The sequence below is a fragment of the Phoenix dactylifera genome, chromosome 6, assembly GCF_051530095.1.
Source record: "Phoenix dactylifera cultivar Ajwa chromosome 6, Ajwa_hap1_PhDact_Kaust_v1.1, whole genome shotgun sequence".
NCBI classification, from domain to species: domain Eukaryota; kingdom Viridiplantae; phylum Streptophyta; class Magnoliopsida; order Arecales; family Arecaceae; genus Phoenix; species Phoenix dactylifera.
Genome location: NC_143195.1, coordinates 27,865,705 through 27,882,759, shown reverse-complemented (window position 1 = coordinate 27,882,759; position 17,055 = coordinate 27,865,705). Strand labels below are relative to the sequence as shown.

The 17,055-nt window shown below is 38.2% G+C and overlaps 1 protein-coding gene and 1 pseudogene across 1 annotated transcript; both read right to left on the bottom strand.

Moving 5' to 3' along the window:
- Positions 1–5,863: 5,863 nt before the first annotated feature.
- LOC103715408 (thaumatin-like protein 1b) lies at positions 5,864–8,042 on the bottom strand (annotated as a pseudogene).
- Positions 8,043–15,781: 7,739 nt separating this feature from the next.
- LOC103700679 (thaumatin-like protein 1b) lies at positions 15,782–16,855 on the bottom strand. The gene is made up of 2 exons (XM_088723585.2): positions 16,704–16,855; positions 15,782–16,615 (listed from the first exon to the last, which is right to left on the bottom strand). Exons 1-2 carry the CDS (start codon positions 16,756–16,758, stop codon positions 15,945–15,947), a joined length of 726 nt encoding a protein of 241 aa, XP_088579711.2. The 5' UTR covers positions 16,759–16,855; the 3' UTR covers positions 15,782–15,944.
- Between the last annotated feature and the right edge of the window lie 200 nt (positions 16,856–17,055).

Genomic DNA, 17,055 nt, shown 5'->3' with positions numbered 1-17,055 from the left:
AATGCCAAACTTTTGGATGCCATAATTTGATTATAAGATGCCCGATTGAGATGATCTTCTTTTTTAAAATTGGGTATATTTTCGAGATCTACAACTTTTGGCCGACATCTAGAAAGTTGAATTGGGCCAATATTTTAACATTCAGACTCTGAAATGTTCTGGTCAAATCAAACTTTTCTTTTCGGATAAGACTTTGATTGGGCGTAGCTCTCTATCTGAAAAGAATTAGATAGAGCAATAGAAAGCGGAGTTGATGTAGAAATGAAAATCTTTCTAAAAAATTTTAGCCTTTTTTAGAATATTTTTATTAATCATATTTATTTTAGGATATCTAATCCTATTCGAACTAGAAGAGGAATCCAACTTAAATTGTGAAAGGAGGGACCTCACTAGTATTATAAATAGAGGCTATGTAGCTAATTAATTTAAGAAGTATGAAAGATCAATGAAAGAAAGTGAGACTTAAAGCCCTTCTTTCAATATTCCTCCATTTTCTTTTAGTTTTCTTTAGAGAGATTTAAGTTGAATAGGTTAAAAAAAAAAAATTCTCTCTGATTGAATCAATGATGCTGGATATATCCAATACATGTGAAGAAAAGCTTGGATGAATCATACAAAGCATTGATGGTTGCGATTTCCATAGCTAAGTATAGACACGTGTCTTCTTGGAGATCTGCATAGGTAGTTCATTGACTTGTATGTTTTTGGGATTCCATAGGCTCTTCTACAACAACATTGATCTGGGTTACAAGCGTCAAAGCCTACAATGCCCCTAGCATCGCCGTCTACAACTCCGCTATAGGCACTGGTTGTTGAATATTTTTATGAGGAAAGCTTGGGTTTGTTGGATTCCAAAGGTCGGAGAAGAGGTGTTAAGAGAGGCTGAGGTCCATGGAGAGTATTTATACAGGATACTACTTGACTATATGGTTAGAGGGTGAGTCTTGACATGACCATGCAATTGCCCTGTTGTATGGAAAGGCTACGTATATCTCTACAATTGCAAAAACCTTGTGCGCTAGGCCATCCTTATTGACTTTGTAGTCATTGGATAGGGTTGGGGGAAGAAGATGAAGAAGATGGGGTACGCGTGCATTGAAGGGATGAGAGACTTCCAGGTTCGAGACGTTGCGTTGTGGACTTTTTTTCGCTTCATCAATACGGAGATGTCCAGGTGGTTCCAGCGGTGGAATTCTTTGTCCCCATTTGCAGCCATCGCATGGATTTGGACTAAATTGTTCTGCTTTTTTATGAATTCCAAAGTCATCCCAAGGACTAGACTAATTAGCAAGAAGTGTTGGCTTGTGGAAAGTAATAATCAGTTATAAAATTTGTTGTTATGATGCATACTTTCTGCAATAATAAAACAAAAAGCTTCAGGTGCTCATTTTCATGTGCACAAACACCTGCTTAGATTCTTTAATGCTGTTTTGCATCACAACATTTTTGTTAGAAGACACCAATCCCCTAATGCCGTATAGGAGGAACTCATATGCATGAAACTGGAGCCTAAAACTTTTTCACGTCCTCGGATCTTCCCTTCTTGAATATGTCCTTCTCCCCCATCCGATGTCCTTCAAAAGATAATTTTTTCCTGAAGGAAGAGAAAAAGAAAGACTCACTCATAATTATCGTAATTTTAATTTTGTAAGATGCGCAGTCCAAAAATTGGATCCAGAATTTTTTTATTACCAAAAATAAAGAAAGGTGTGACTGCCGAGACAAGCGCTGGTTCACTCCTTTAAGAGACATGAATCAAGCAAATATAAAAGCACAATTATTAGTTAACTCAAATAATAAAATATCTTTAGTTGGATTAGTCTAAAGACAACAACCACACCTCATCTTATGTGAATCAAAGGTACCCAAGAATTAGCAGGGGGAATGCACATGGACCTCTTCTTATTTTTGAGGTGCAGTAATCCTCTTCCTAGTTTTAAAGATCTTAAATCGGAATTTTTCGGCGTAGCAATGAATTTCATTCCAAGAATTATAGTAGTAAAGAGAAATTTGTAATGTACCAAAAAAAAGGGAGAAATTTGTAGAAATTTTATATATTTTCCATATTTCAATTGTTTTATGAAATAAAAATGTGGACATGATTTACAACAAATTATAATTATGATTTTAAATTTGTCAAGTTCATTTTTCTTTTCACTAAATTATTCCCATTGCTAAGTAACTCATAAAAAAAATCCTCACCCAAACCAATGTAGCTATTAGGCTACTGATTGTTACGATCTCTTAGACGCCCAAGAAGAAGCATACAAGACAAGTCCAAGTTATGAGCCCATGCATGAAATCTATCCCATGAATTTTAATATTTGAATGTCCAATTGGTAGATGGGCCTATAGTTAAGTCACTCTTAGAAACTTGGGATAATTGAGAGTTGTTATGATGACTATCCTGAGAGTTGTTCGTCATTGATGTCACATGGGAGCATGCATCTATACTATATAACTAAGCCATTTAATGAATGAGATAAACTATTTTTGAATCCAAACCAATTATCCCTCAAGAAGTTCTTATTCTCTCTCCTCCCTCTCATGGATTTTAAAGGGGTCTGATTCACAGCCCAAAGTGTGCTTATGCTCCTCGTGTCACTCCTATAATTCTCAATAACAGAGGAAGAAAGCAAAAATCATCCTACAAAGCTATTAAATTATGGGCGGCAGAGTTTGTGACATTTTAGTTAATTTAGTTAAGATGCATCAACATTTGTTTAATGTGTTTATACTTATACGGCCAAATAAAGAAACAAGCTATCAAGATCCGTCTGAAAATTTTATCTGTAATCTACCATTATAAATTTTTCAGGTCTTCTGTAATGAAACTTATGCATTTTGGGTCTATGCCTGCCAACTTGTTGCCACAATTAAGGGTATAGGCCTTTACATGCATAAATCAAACCCAACCCTCACAAGTAGTGGGATAAAGCTTAAGTTACTTGTTGCATCAAAAAGTATTTTGGGTTGATTGGAAATGCAAAAATCTAGATATTTTATTAAACATAAAGTTGAAAAGAGGAAAACCTTTGTTATCTATTTATTTTGCATGAGATGGCCTGCTATTTGTAGTTTTAAGTGTGTATACATCAGTGTTTATACATGAATGCATATCTAGACATAGATATTGTTAAGCCTGATGGCATCGATAATCCAGTCTTTACTTGTTTAAGCTATTAGAGTCTAGTGGCTAGTTAATATGATACTAACAAATCCTCTAAGCTAATTTCTTCTCTAATTACATAGCTGTCATTTTGTTCCCATTTAAATCTCCGTGCGCTGTGGATAACTCGTGAGTCGATGTTTTAAGCCTGACTTACTTTAAGCTTAAGTTTTTGAGATCATTTGGTTATCTAGCATATACATTCGTGTATGTATATACATAAGCGTGCATACAAACATACACATACATATATACAATCATATTAGGAGCATATTTGGTTCGCGTCTGGAATAAAAATTGGAATGGACTGAAATGAAAATCGAAATGGCAAAATTCTCCGACATGTTTGGCTTGTGACCACAATTCGAATTAGAATCGGAACAAAATTTGAATACTAGGGGATAGCAAGGATAGAATTTTAGAGGAATGGAGAATTCTCGTCCCTCCCCAGAATCGAAATGGGAATAAGAATTCTTTTAACCGAAAGGCTGGAATTGGAGTTACTCATTTCTATTTTCATTTCTAACTCTAACTCTCTCTAACCAAACATGCCTTAGAAGATTTTATATATAGGCATCCAAACAACTACCTAAATAAGGTTGGTCCTACTTGGATAACTAGAAGCAAGATACTGATAATCTGAGTCGTTGGATATGATTTATTATCTCTAAATACTTACTATCAAAAAATTATGTAATTTGGAGATCCCTAGTTTATCTCTCCACTGGTCAAAATGAACAATTTAAATGTTATAAACAATTCATATTTTTTGACTATAGGATGTATAAACTAACGATCTCTGATCACATGATTTTTTGGCACTAAGTAATTTAGAGAGGGTAGATTATATACAACGGCCTAGATTATTTGAGTCAGACCTTGGTCATCTAGTTAGAACCAGCCTTATTGTGATTATTGTGCGGGCACCTACATACTAGCTTTGATACATATATAGAGAGAGAGTAGAGGAGGAATGATAATATCTTATATATGGATTTTGCTAGATGTAAGATAAAGCTAGTAGTTGCAGATTATTTATAGGCCCCTTTCTAATTGGATTGTCTAGTTAAGATTAGAAATCTAGAGAAGATCCTTGGTCTGGTGACTAACAAATCAAGGGTGCTCAAGCTTTAAAACTAGAAAAACTTGGCTAGTTGTAAAGAGTTGTTCAATTTGTAATTAGTTATTAAATAATATCTTTATCGCCAATTTTAATTCTTGTGGTGCTATAACTATGAGGGTATTATGATAAATATATGTCAATAAAAAAATATGAAAATATAAATCTAAAGTCACATTTGATTAGGTTAAATGATGATTAAATGGAAAAAATTGCATTACTTCACTTATTCTATTTTAATTCATCTAAATATCAAAATAATTATCAAAATATCTAAAGATGATTTAGCAAATTATATAGAACTAGTTACATTATAATGTACATGCTTATGCATGTGCAATAAATACAATAGTTTAAAGTAATAAAAATTTCTAATTGATGTAAATTGTAAAGTATATATGCATTGATACATAATGAATGGTATGTGAATTTGAGAAAATATATGTGACTCACATAATTGAATAATTATTTTTTTTCCAAACTTAATTAAATTCCTTGAAAATATATATAGCTTATAGTAGTCAAAGCGAACATGTAGGCTCTCTATCAAATAAGAATTTATTTGATTGGAAAGATTATAAAAAACTAATGAACAAATAAATTTGGGACAATTTATATATTATTTATGTATCAATATAGAAAAATCTGAAGATTAATTAAAAAAGAACAGAATTGAAACAGAATTTATCAATTTCCTTCAAATAATGGGCTTTGACAAGTGCCGGCTCATGTAACTATTGCTGAAATAGGAGAAATAAAGTTTTATAGGATAGCCGATAACTTACTATTGGCTCTTGTTGAGAGTGTTCTCTTTCCCACTCAGTTAGGCCAATCACCCATGGTACAACAAAAATGTTATGATGGAATAATGTTAATTTCTAGCTCAACTCATTAATGTATCTTAGGCATAATATAGTAAAACTTTAGAATTAAAAAATAAACATAGCATTATAAGTTGGGCCGGCAATTGTTGGCTCTTCTAGGATTGTACATTTTGGATGCAAGAAAATAAAAATCTATAGTTATTTTTCAAATGTAAATTTAATATAGTGATTCTTTGAATTACATGAAAATTTTATGTATAAGAAATATTGAGATTTTTATATAGCAGTAAGAAAAGATCTCCAAAAATCATAAGAGAAAAAAGACTATTAAACATGCTGCATGGACAAAACTAGCCCTTTGCACTGAAAGAAAATAAATGGTGCAAATTATACATCAGACGAGGAGAAATATTTTGATCAAATGAACATTATATTTAATCAATTGTATGCCAACCCAACTGGATGAGTCTTTGTAGGCATAAAACGAAAGCATAAAATTGCATAATTTATTTTGCCAAACTTCATTAAATGCCAATAAAATACATATATCTTATAATAGTCAAACCAAACCTAGGCGCTCCATCAACCTAGAATATATTTATTAGAAAGATTATAGTAGTTAAATAAACAAATAAATCTCAATTTTTAAATTACATATATTATGTTTAATAATATAGCTAAATAAATCAGAAGATAGATTAAAGAGGAACATAATTGAAATAGCTTTTCGATTTCTTTAATGGGTTTTCACAAGTCGAAAATCATGTGACCATTTCTAAAATGAAATAGACAAAGATTGTATATAAGGGATAGCTGGATAATTGAATTATTGATTCTTGTATTCTTATTTCTCAATGCTTCACAACGATTTCATTCCTACTCGCATTCCTCAATATATTAAGTCACCAATCTCAAGGACAAAATGTAATGAGATAATCAGCCTCCACACAAGTGAAGGTGCTGGTAAGATCGTCGTAGGCATAACTATAAGCCTGAGGACATGCTTTCTTGAATAGCTGGGAGTAGTTCGTGGGTTCGCATGCGTCTGGACCCCCATAGGCTTCCCTGCAGTAGTACTGATCCGTATTAAAAGCTAAACAAGCACTCTTGCATCCCACCACGCTGCCATTCTGCGCCTTCTCCTGCAGCACCAGCGGGCACAACGCATTGATATTAGCCGAGCAGGCGATGGCATTACAATATCCCATCGCTCCGGCCTGCGGAGCCACCGAGTAGGGCTGTTAACGAGCCGAGCCGAGCCTGCGGAGGGCGGAGCCACCGAGTAGGGCAGTTAACGAGCCGAGCCGAGCCCGAGCCTCCGCAGGCTCGGCTCGGCTCGTTTCATAAAATCCCAGGCTCGGGCTCGGTACCGAGCATTGTATTGGGCTCGGGCTCAGGCTCGATTGGCACAGCCCGGCTCGGGCTTGGGCTCGGTAAAGCTCGTTTGCCAGAGCCCGAGAGCCTGAGAGCAAGCCCGAGCCTGAGAGCGAGCCCGAGCCCGCCTCACCCCATTCCCATCCGGCCATCCCCAAGCAGAGCTCGGTTCATCGTCGGAGACAGAGAAGAACGAAGCAAAGAAAGAAAGAAAGAAAAGAAGAAGAGAAGAAAGAAGGAAAGAAAAGAGAAAAGACACCGATTTCGGCCGCGATCACCGCCGGCACGGGCGTCGGCCGCGGGCTTCTCCTCCCCTCCTCTATCGCAGTGTCACCGGTGGAAGAGGGCTTCTCCTCCCCTCCTCTGTCACAGTGTCGCTGGTGGAGGAGGGCCTCTCCTCCCCCCCTTGTTGTCGCGTGCGGCGGCCGCCGACTTCGGCCGCGAGCACTGTCCTCTGTCGCCTCGCTAGAAGAAAGAGGGGGAGGGGCCTCACTGGTGGAGAAACTGGAAATGGAGAAGAAAGAGGGGGAGGGGCCTCGCTGGTGGTGGTGTGGTCGGTGGTGCTGGAGCCTGGAAGGTTCTGGAGAGTGGAGAAACCGAGAAAAGAGAAGAACTGTGGAGCGGACGAGCGGTGGAGGGAATTTAACGGATTGGGTTGGATTTGGGTTAACGAGTTGAGTCCGAACCCGAACTAGTCCAATCCGATTTAAAGAAATTAAATAGATTTGGGTTAGCTCGGGTTGGGTCTGATCTAAATCCAACTGGGTTCAATCAGATTGGGATTGAAATTGATTAAGCCAAATAAAATTTAATTGGGTTGAGTCCAAATTTAATTGGGACCCAATTAAATTGTTAAGGCTCGTTTGGGCTCGCGAGCTGCTCGGGCTCGGGCTCGGATTTAAACGGGTCTTATTTTGGGCTCGGGCTCGTTTAACTAACGAGCCGAGCTCGAGCCGGGCTTTTATCGAGCCAGGCCCGAGCCGAGCCCGAGCAGCTCGGCCCGTTGACAGCCCTACCACCGAGACGGGCAAATTGAAGCCATCCACGCAGCTGATGTCACAGAAATCGTTTCCGTGGTCTCCTTGCAGGGTGAACTCGACGAGAGTGGCGGGTGGGGCTCCCCCGGAGCCAAGGCAGGATACCAGCCCGGTGCCGTCGTCTCCGACGACGCATGAGAATTTTCCCGAGGCAGCGGTGGAGCAAAGTGTCCGGGCCCACACGCGGCCTGCCCACTTGGCCGGATGGTGACCGAGAGGGAGGCCGAGGGGGCGAGCTCGAAGCCGGTCTTCGAGAGGGCCGGGGCGGTGGGGTTGGTCAGCGTGGCAGGCCACACCGTTTGGCGGCAGCTGTTCTTGAAGGTGAATGTTGTTGAGTGGCCACCTGAAATATAGTTATATATATTTTTTTAACACATGCAGTCGTTACTCACAAAGATTAAACGATGAAAAAAAGAAAAAAAGAGAAAAGCTTAGAGACTTTTAGATGGATATAGAAACAAACCTTGAACGAGGAGGGCGATGAAGAAGACGACGAAGAGAAGAGTTTGCATGGCCATGGCCGAGAAGGGCTTGGAGTGCTCTAATGGGCTTCTGAAGGAGAGAGTAATTTTACCAAAAAAAAAAAAGGCAAGAGAGTAGGAGGGGAGCGGGTGGGAGGCTGAGTCCTTTGGAGAGATTTGTAGGAGAGGGAGTTGCATAAAGGCTGTGGGAGTGCTTGCATCTTGGAAAGGAAAAGGGAGTGGGCTCGGTTGGGCTCGGTTGGAAAGACCATTATTAAAATTTTATTGAAACGCCTACAAAAGCGGGAAGTTGTTGACCGGGTGGAGATTACATTATCGAGTGAATTCATAGCCAATCCCCTTCCAGACCATTCTATAATTGTTATTATTATTTTTTTTGGTAAACAGAGATTGAGGATAACTCATTACAGGCGGATGATAGAGGTGCCCCCTAAATCCGCATTGATGAAGAACGCCAAAATACATGGAAATCCTTCAATCCCGATCCTTTTAGCCCGTTTAATGCTTGCAAAATTGGTCGGCCAATCTGCAATGTAATTAACTTCCTAAAGAACATGAATGCATGAGAATTCCGAAATGGTTGAATAAAGAAGACTGATATTCGATGTTGAAAAAGCTCGGTGCCATTAATCCAAGAGACTGCCGTACTCGAATCCCCCTCCTTGCTATATTGACCGGTCTAGGCCAGCCCATAGCCCACTCTTAAGACAATGCGAAGTACAGGGGATCACTGGGGATGCAACCAAACCAGCCCATGGCCCACTCAGCTCAGCTCGTATTGTTAGTTGGCGCAAAATAGTTCTGTAGGAGAAGCTGAGCTTAGGTCATACTTTTTTGGCCCAAGTAGGAATCAGGACTAGTTTGCAAGCCCAGTCGACCCAGCATAAATTTACATAATACTTGCATATAACTTGAGCGATGCATGAGGTATAATTTTTTCTTTTTTTTAATTATTCTTAAAATGCAATATAGTAGCATAATAATTATAATAAATCGAAGGCTTAAATAGACAAATTTATATTATACAATAGGAAATAAATTTTAATAATTGCTAATATGAAACTTCGGCTATTTTTATCAGCATTATTAATACCGAGATTCATATGGTGAATAGAGAGCTCTACATAAATTGAGCCTATATGCATGAATTTCCACCATTAATACTTCTCTTAAATGATACATTGGGTATGAGTTTTAGCTCCTTTTTCTAGCTATTTTTGAAATGAAATATGCTAATATAATAAATTGTTATGATATCATTCGTTACACATCCCGATATTGTCTACTTAGTTAATATCCTCAGCTAATTCATGTTACCCAGAAAACCTCAAGTTGTCACTCCTCTTTTTGAGGCATCTCCTTTGATGGGTCACCTATCTTTTTCTTGGAAACTATGGAAAGAAAATATATTTTAATTCATGTGTAAAGTTATTCCATTCTAAATGTGCTAATGTGGTCATTCTTGTAGGAAGAAGAGTTTTTCAAGTTAGTTAATATCTCAAAAGCTAAAACATTTCACTAGCTATTTTAGTTGGCAAAATCATAATTTGTTTAAACTAGATATCTCTATTTCATCTTATTTATTAAGTGTATTTCATCATGTTAAAAAGCAAGAAATGTTTTATAGTCAAAGATCACATCCAACTATGTCAATTGCAATATGTTTATATTAATTTCGCCATATTGCAACATTACTTTAATTTTTTGTACTTTTAAAGAAAATAATAAAGAGTTAGCAAAAAAAATCTAAAGAGGATTTAGACAATTATATAGAGCTAGTTATAATACACATGCTTATGTATGTGCAATAGAAAAAATAGTTTAAAGTAAAAAAAATAAAATAGATGTAAAATGTAAACTATATATATATATATATATATATATATATATATATATATTCTCCTTGATAATAATTTAATTAATAAATGGTATAAATATGTGAAAAAATATGTGTAGCTTATATAATTGAATAATTATTTGTTGTTAAACTAAATTAAATTCCTAGAAAATGGATATAACTTACAATAGTCAAACCGGACGTATAGCCTCTCTATCAAATCAAAATTTATTTGATTAGAAAGATTATAACAATTAAATGAATGAATAAATTTGGATTTTAATTTATATATTATTTATGCCACAATATAAATACCAAATCGGAAGATTCATTAAAAGAGAATATAATCTAAAAAGAGTTTATCATGTTTTTTTTTAAATAATGCGCTTTGGCTAGTGGTAACTCATGTAGCTATTGTTGAAATAATGTAGACACAGTTTTTTAAAATGATAGCTGATAACTTATTATTGACACTTGTTTAGAGTGTTTTGAATTTGTTTACACCACATTCTAACATATAAGGATCACCATAAATGTGGCAGTATTGAAGAAGAATTAGATAAGGTGCTCAAAGTTTTAAGACAGGATGTACATAACCACCATGATGACCAGTAGAAAGAATAGACCGAGGTAGATAAAGTGGTCTCAAAGATATTCCTAAGTGCAGAAGACTATATGGTAGGCTGAATAAAGAGAGATGCCCAATATGAGCTATGTCAGGATAAGCTAAGGCTGATATAATTTGATTATCGATCTGATAGTTGATGCAGAAGGATCATGCTAAAGAATATGCATGGTGGAAGGCCAGCTGGCATCAGTTCTTAAAATTACTAGAAGTAAAGGCTAAACATAAGTAAAAACTATCAAAGTGGCAAGTTATTATATTTTATTATAAATAATATATTTGTAGTCTACAAAAGAATTCTTCAATATTCCAAATCAATACATTTTATCTTATCTTAATTTATAGTAGTTTCTATCCAAGGAGTAGAAGTAATATAACTTAGATTTTTATTACTATAGCTCAGTACTATATCTATATCTGTCGAAATCTATTTTTATTGAATAGTGGTGTGATGATGATGAAAATCCATAAAGATTAAGGTACCTAAACCTATGCCGCTCTCTATTTTTTCTTTGATCAGCATTGCTAGCACCTGATTCAGGATGAAGCAACAGTTACCAACAGGGAATAGTTGTACCAAACTCATCTGTACAAAACATTTGAAAAGTAGGTATCTAGCTTGATTATTTCTAGTGTTCATCTTAACTGTTGATGCAATTCGGTGCTTATCTTTCTGCACCATTAGCCAAATGTTTGACCTATGCATTTAAACATGCTTCCTTGTTTCCTTAAATCCTTTGCCCTTGTTGGACCAATGGTGGTGTTTTGAGGCCTTGAGAGCAATAAAATGATGAAAAACTAATATATCCAGGGCCAATAACATGGGAAAACCCTTATTACTTGTGTTTTTTCGGATATTCATGCATGATTGTACGTGCAATAATCTGTATCATAGCAAGTGGACTGCTTATGGAGGGCTACCTACAGCTGATTATAGCTAGAAAATTATTGTTTGCTGGATAACTGCAGATCTTATGTTCTCTTGATGGCGAGTCTTTTTTCCTGATGACCTTATGTTATTGTAACGTTTTGTTAATAATATATATATATATATATATATATATATATATATATATATATATATATATATATATATATATATATATATATATATATATATATATATATATATATATATATATATATATATATATATATAGGGGATTGATAACCTACTCTCTGTTATGGTAGGTTATCAATCTACCCATTTTTCATTGGACAAAAAATACCCTTATTTTTTGTAACTCTTAAGGATGCTTTATGTCTTTTTATAATCTCACCATAACTCACCCTCTCAACCCCCAATTAATGCTCTCTCCCTCTCTCTCTCTCTCTCTCTCCGGTGTGTGTGTATTTATGTATGTACATACATATGTATGCATGTATGTATATGTATGTATGTATGTCTATATATGTATGTATGTATGTATGTATGTATATGTGTGTATGTATGTATGTATGTGTATGTATGTATGTATGTATGTATGTGTATGTATGTACGTATGTATGTGTATGTATGTATGTATGTGTATGCATGTATGGATGTATGTGTATGTATGTATGTATGTGTATGTATGTATATATGTATGTATGTATGTATGTATATATGTATGTATGTATGTATGTATGTATATTTATATGTATATGTATGTGTGTGAGAGAGAGAGAGAGGGAGAGAGAGCATTAATTGGAGGGGTTAAGAGGATGAGTAAATGTGAGATTGTAAAAAGACATAAAGTGCCCTTAAAAGTTATAAAAAGTAAGGGTACTTTTTGTCTAATGAAAAATGGGTAGATTAATAGCCTACCATAACAGAGAGTAGGTTATCAACCCCCATATATATATATTTAAAAAAATTAAACAGGTGCAAGAATACATAGATGACACACAGGATTATGTGAACATCCAACTCGACAACCAAACGAAATGACCTCATCCAGCTCCAGCTGATATTGACCACTGCATCCTTTGTCATAGCTATTAACACACTAATAGTCGGGATATTTGCAATGAACATTCCATGTCAATTGGATGCTCCCAAGTACCAGCCCTTCTTTTTTCCCTTTGTTGGAGGGACATCGGCAGGCTGTTTCTTGATGTTCCTGCGAATGCTAGGCTATGCCAGATGGAAGAAGTTGCTTGGTCCTTGAATGAAGCTTGTTCCAAGCAACATGGCTGGTACTGCCAGAATAATCAAGGGCATTGAGAAGTGGAACTTGTCAGGCTATTAGGTTCATAGCATGTCGAGTTTATGGACTAAACACTATGTAGAGGGCTAATACTCTGAGGTCTGTGAGGAGTATTTATAGGGGATACTGCTTGACTATGTGGTTAGAGGGCGAGCCTTGGTATAACATAAAGCTTGCTCACCTAGAGCTCATGGGTTTCGAAATACAGAAGACACTCTCTTGGCGTGTGGAAACGCTGCATATATCTGACGTTTCCTAGACTCAACATTTACAGGAGCCTCGTGAAGAAGATGGAGTATGTGCATGGAAGGGAAAAGAGATGTCCAGGTTTGAGACTATTGAGTTGTGGAATTTTTTTCTCTCCACCAAGAGAGAGGAGTCCAGGCTTGGGTAGCGGGCCATTTGCATCTCACTAACTTGGACTAAATCGGATTGTGAAAGTAATGGAACAAAAAATGGTTCACACTTATACTGGTTGGAAAGACTAGACACAGTATACAATTTTATGAATTTCTAAGTCATCCTACGGACTTGGACTAATTAGTGGGAAGTTGTTGGCTCGTGGAAAGTAATAATAGTACATAAAGTTTGTTGTTATGATTCATACTTTCTAATAAAAAAAATTATGTTAGAAGACACCAATCCTCTAATGCCATTTAGGAGGAACTTGCACGCATGAAATCGGAGCCTAAAACTTTAGTCCTACATCCTCTCATTCACGGACGGCCCAATATATTTGGAGGCCTAAGACAAATTCAGTGAATGAAACCTCATTTTTTTTAATAATAAAAAATTTTAATAAGTACAAAATACTTTAAAAAATAATATGAAAATAGATAGCTGTTAAGTATACTATTTCAACAAAAATGCATGATTCTAGCAAAGGTAGACAAAAAGCCTCTTTAGTTTAATATAATTCTTGAATGGAAGCATAGAAAAGTAATTACTCTAAAAGAAGGCTCATGAAACTAATTAAATAACTGGGATGATGCTTGACAATACTGTTTACCATGTCAAGCAAGAGCAGAATAGGAAATGGTTATCCCATGGCACTTCATGGTTCAAGTTAAAGGAAAGAGTTTGTCCAGAAAGGGACCTCCCCATGAGAGAAAGTAGGGGCATTATGGAAAATTCACTCCATCTAATTAATAAAAGTCCCATCCCACCATCTCCCCTTCAAGTGAGTACCCAAGCAACAACTGCAACATCACAGCACAGCAGCCATTCAACCCCCTCCCTCCTTTTCTCTCTCTACCACCCAAGAGGGGAGAAGAAACAGAGAGGAGAAAATTAAAAGACTCTCCACCCTCCAAGAAGTTCATCTCCAATCCCCCTATCTTTCTTCCTGATGGCCCAGCTGGATCAGGAGTAATGTGAGGGAAGGAAAACCAAGACCAAAACCAAAAAAGAGAAGGGACGAAAGATGAGTGGCTTCAGACGTGTATCAAGCCAACTAAATCCCTCCTCTCTCTTTCTCTCCACCCAAAACAAAACTACTGTCCCCAGCTTCCCAAATTGCCCCTCTGCAGGCCAGGAAACTCTCCACCTCCCTTCCATCAAGGGGGATGACTCGTAGCCAGCTCCTGTTCCCGTTTTATATGGGGCTTTGCTTCCTTTTGGTCATGATCAGACATAGAAAACAAAGCAAGGAACCTCCCTCTCCCCCCCCTCTCTCTTTCTCTCAATCTCTTTCTCTCCTCTCCTCTCCTCTCTTTATTTCATTGCAAGTCGGTACCTTTTTGCCTTTCTCCCTTTCTTCTGTGGTTATCTTCTCTTCGCCTCTCGGAGGCCTTCTTTGGGCCGAGGCCTGAGGCGACCAGCCCGAGCCAGACCGGCCGCTCGGGTCGGCCTTGTCTGTTGTTAGGGGCAAGTTAAGTTTCTTTTTTTTTCTTTTTTTTTTCCTTATTGCTTCCTAAATCACCATTGTAATTTCACCGTTCCCTTCTCACCCCCTTTTTTTTCTCCCCCTATTATCCTTTTGGAATTCCTACATTCTTACTTCTCTCGTTCTCACCGTGTCTCTTATAACATTTTAGTGTTTTAGCCAGCATTCTTACTTTTCTCGTTCTCATCGTGTCTTTTATAACATTTTAGTGTTTTAGCCAAAAGGATTATTTTTCCCAAACACTTTTTTCAAAAAAGCGGAAAAAAAATCTAATCGAATATTTAGATTGATCTCATGTTATACTATACTTGGTTGAATAAGTCTCTCTTTTCGGCGTGCCCAATACACAGTCATTCCCACCCCCCCCCCCCCCCCCCCCCCCCCCCCTCCTTTTTCCAGCAAGAAAAAAAAAAACAAGTCTCTCCCTCCAGAGTGATTTCTAATTTATTATATAAATCAGCCTGAGTGGCAATCTTTGATAATATCAAAAACGCATATACGGACATAGGAATCCCAACTCAGTTAAAACAGAAAGAGTGCCTATCATGATAGCAGCCCCATATCGAATTCACACGGAGACCAGGATTTGGGTGGGTGGTGTGTGACATCAGCACCGTGCTTGTCGGATCTACACATCATGCTTGTTTGTTTAGCTTTATCCTATGACCCAAGAAAGGTCTACAAGCAACCACAAGAAAAGAGCAATTTTAATCTGATTAACACATCAATTATCGTGCCTATCAAAATTTAAACATAAAGATATATGGAACTCTTTCACATTCAACACTACACTAGATTTTCGAACCTAAAGGCAATTTTGGTGGGCAGATGCAATGGGCGTGAAGATGGAACTCTTTGATGGATGTTATGACATTAGAGGAAGTGCAGACGGTTGCGATTCCCATCATACACCTACGTTTAACTTATACCCTCTTATTATTCCTCTCTCCTAATCAAAAGTTTGAACTGATTAGAGCATGCATGCATGCACAGACACACATATACATATAAATATATAAATATATACATGAGCACACATATATGCACACATAGAATCTATAGATAACTACAGACAGGTGTTAGTTTTGGAGCATGGAATCGGGTTCGAAAACTGTAGATGACGACTGACATGGGCCGGGAAACTAGAATTTGGCAGTTGCAGTGCACATAAATTATCTAAATTGTCGCAATCCAATTATTGCCCTTCATACAATTTGGGAGGATGCTCTCCCTCAAACGTAAGGAGCAAAAAAGAAGTTTATTTATTTGAAATAAGCATTATTTTGTCGTGCAGAGGATGACCGCACGACGTGGGAGCCTCAACAAACAATGATTTTGGGCTTTATTCTCCTATTATTACTATAGTGTAGATAACAAGGACTCGGTGATGCACCAAACGTTCTCAAGGACAGAAGGTGATGAGGTAATTAGCCCCAGTGCAAGTGAAGAGACTGGTTTTATCATCATAAGCGTAACTGTAAGCCTGAGGGCACTTATTCTTGAAGAACTCCGAGTAGTTCGTCGGCGGGCATGTTGCCTCGGTGTTATGATCTCCAGTGCAGCAGTACTGGGGCTGGTTAAATTCCAGGCAAGCGCTCTTGCAGCCAACGACGGAACCGGATACCGTGTCCTGCAGCACTGCCGGGCAATCGGCGTTGATGTTCGCCGAGCATGATGGGGCGGTGCAGCCCGACACGCCCTGTGGAGTGATGGAAACCGGCAAGTTGAAGCCATCGACCAAGCTAATGTCGTAGTTATCCTTCCCACCATCGCCCTGCAGCGTGAACTCGACGAGCGAGGCGGGTGGGGCACCACCGTTGCCGTTGCATGCGACCTGCCCGCTGCCGCAGTCACCGGTCTGGCATGTAAATTTCCCCGACGAGTCGGTGGAGCAACTGGTCCGGCCCCACATCCGGCCGGCCCACTTGGCCGGGGCGGTTATCGAGTTGGAGGCTGAGGCGGCGAGCTCGAAGCCCGTCGATGGGAACGCCGGGACGTTGGGGTTGGTCAGCACGCCAGGCCAGATCGTTTGGCCGCAGTTGTTCTTGATGGTGAACGTAGTTGAAAGCCCACCTGAAAAATTTTAGAGGTTAGCCAGATATTATAAGAAGGGAGACGAAAACGAGGCTCGGAGGCTTTAAAAATGGATCATGAAGAAAACCTTGGACGTAGAGGGCAGCAAAGAAAATGGCAAGGAGAAGCGATGGGTTCGCCATTGAGGACTAGGAAGGCTTGCACTGGATGGATTCCGAATGCAAGAGAGGAGGAGTTGGTGAGAGCGTCTGAGGTTTGTGGGGGTATTTATAGGGGATATTTTTTGACTCTCTAGATGGAACGTGGATGATAAGATGGAGAAGTTTGGCTACGTGCATGAAGGGAGGCGAAAAGTCTTGTTTGATTTGTAGAATTCTTCTTCGAGTGGTGGAGGTCTTTCACACCGGGGGTAATTATAAACGGAGATAGTCCTGGCCTGGTTAGTGGAATTCTTGCTCCTGTTAGGTGCGTAGTTTGGG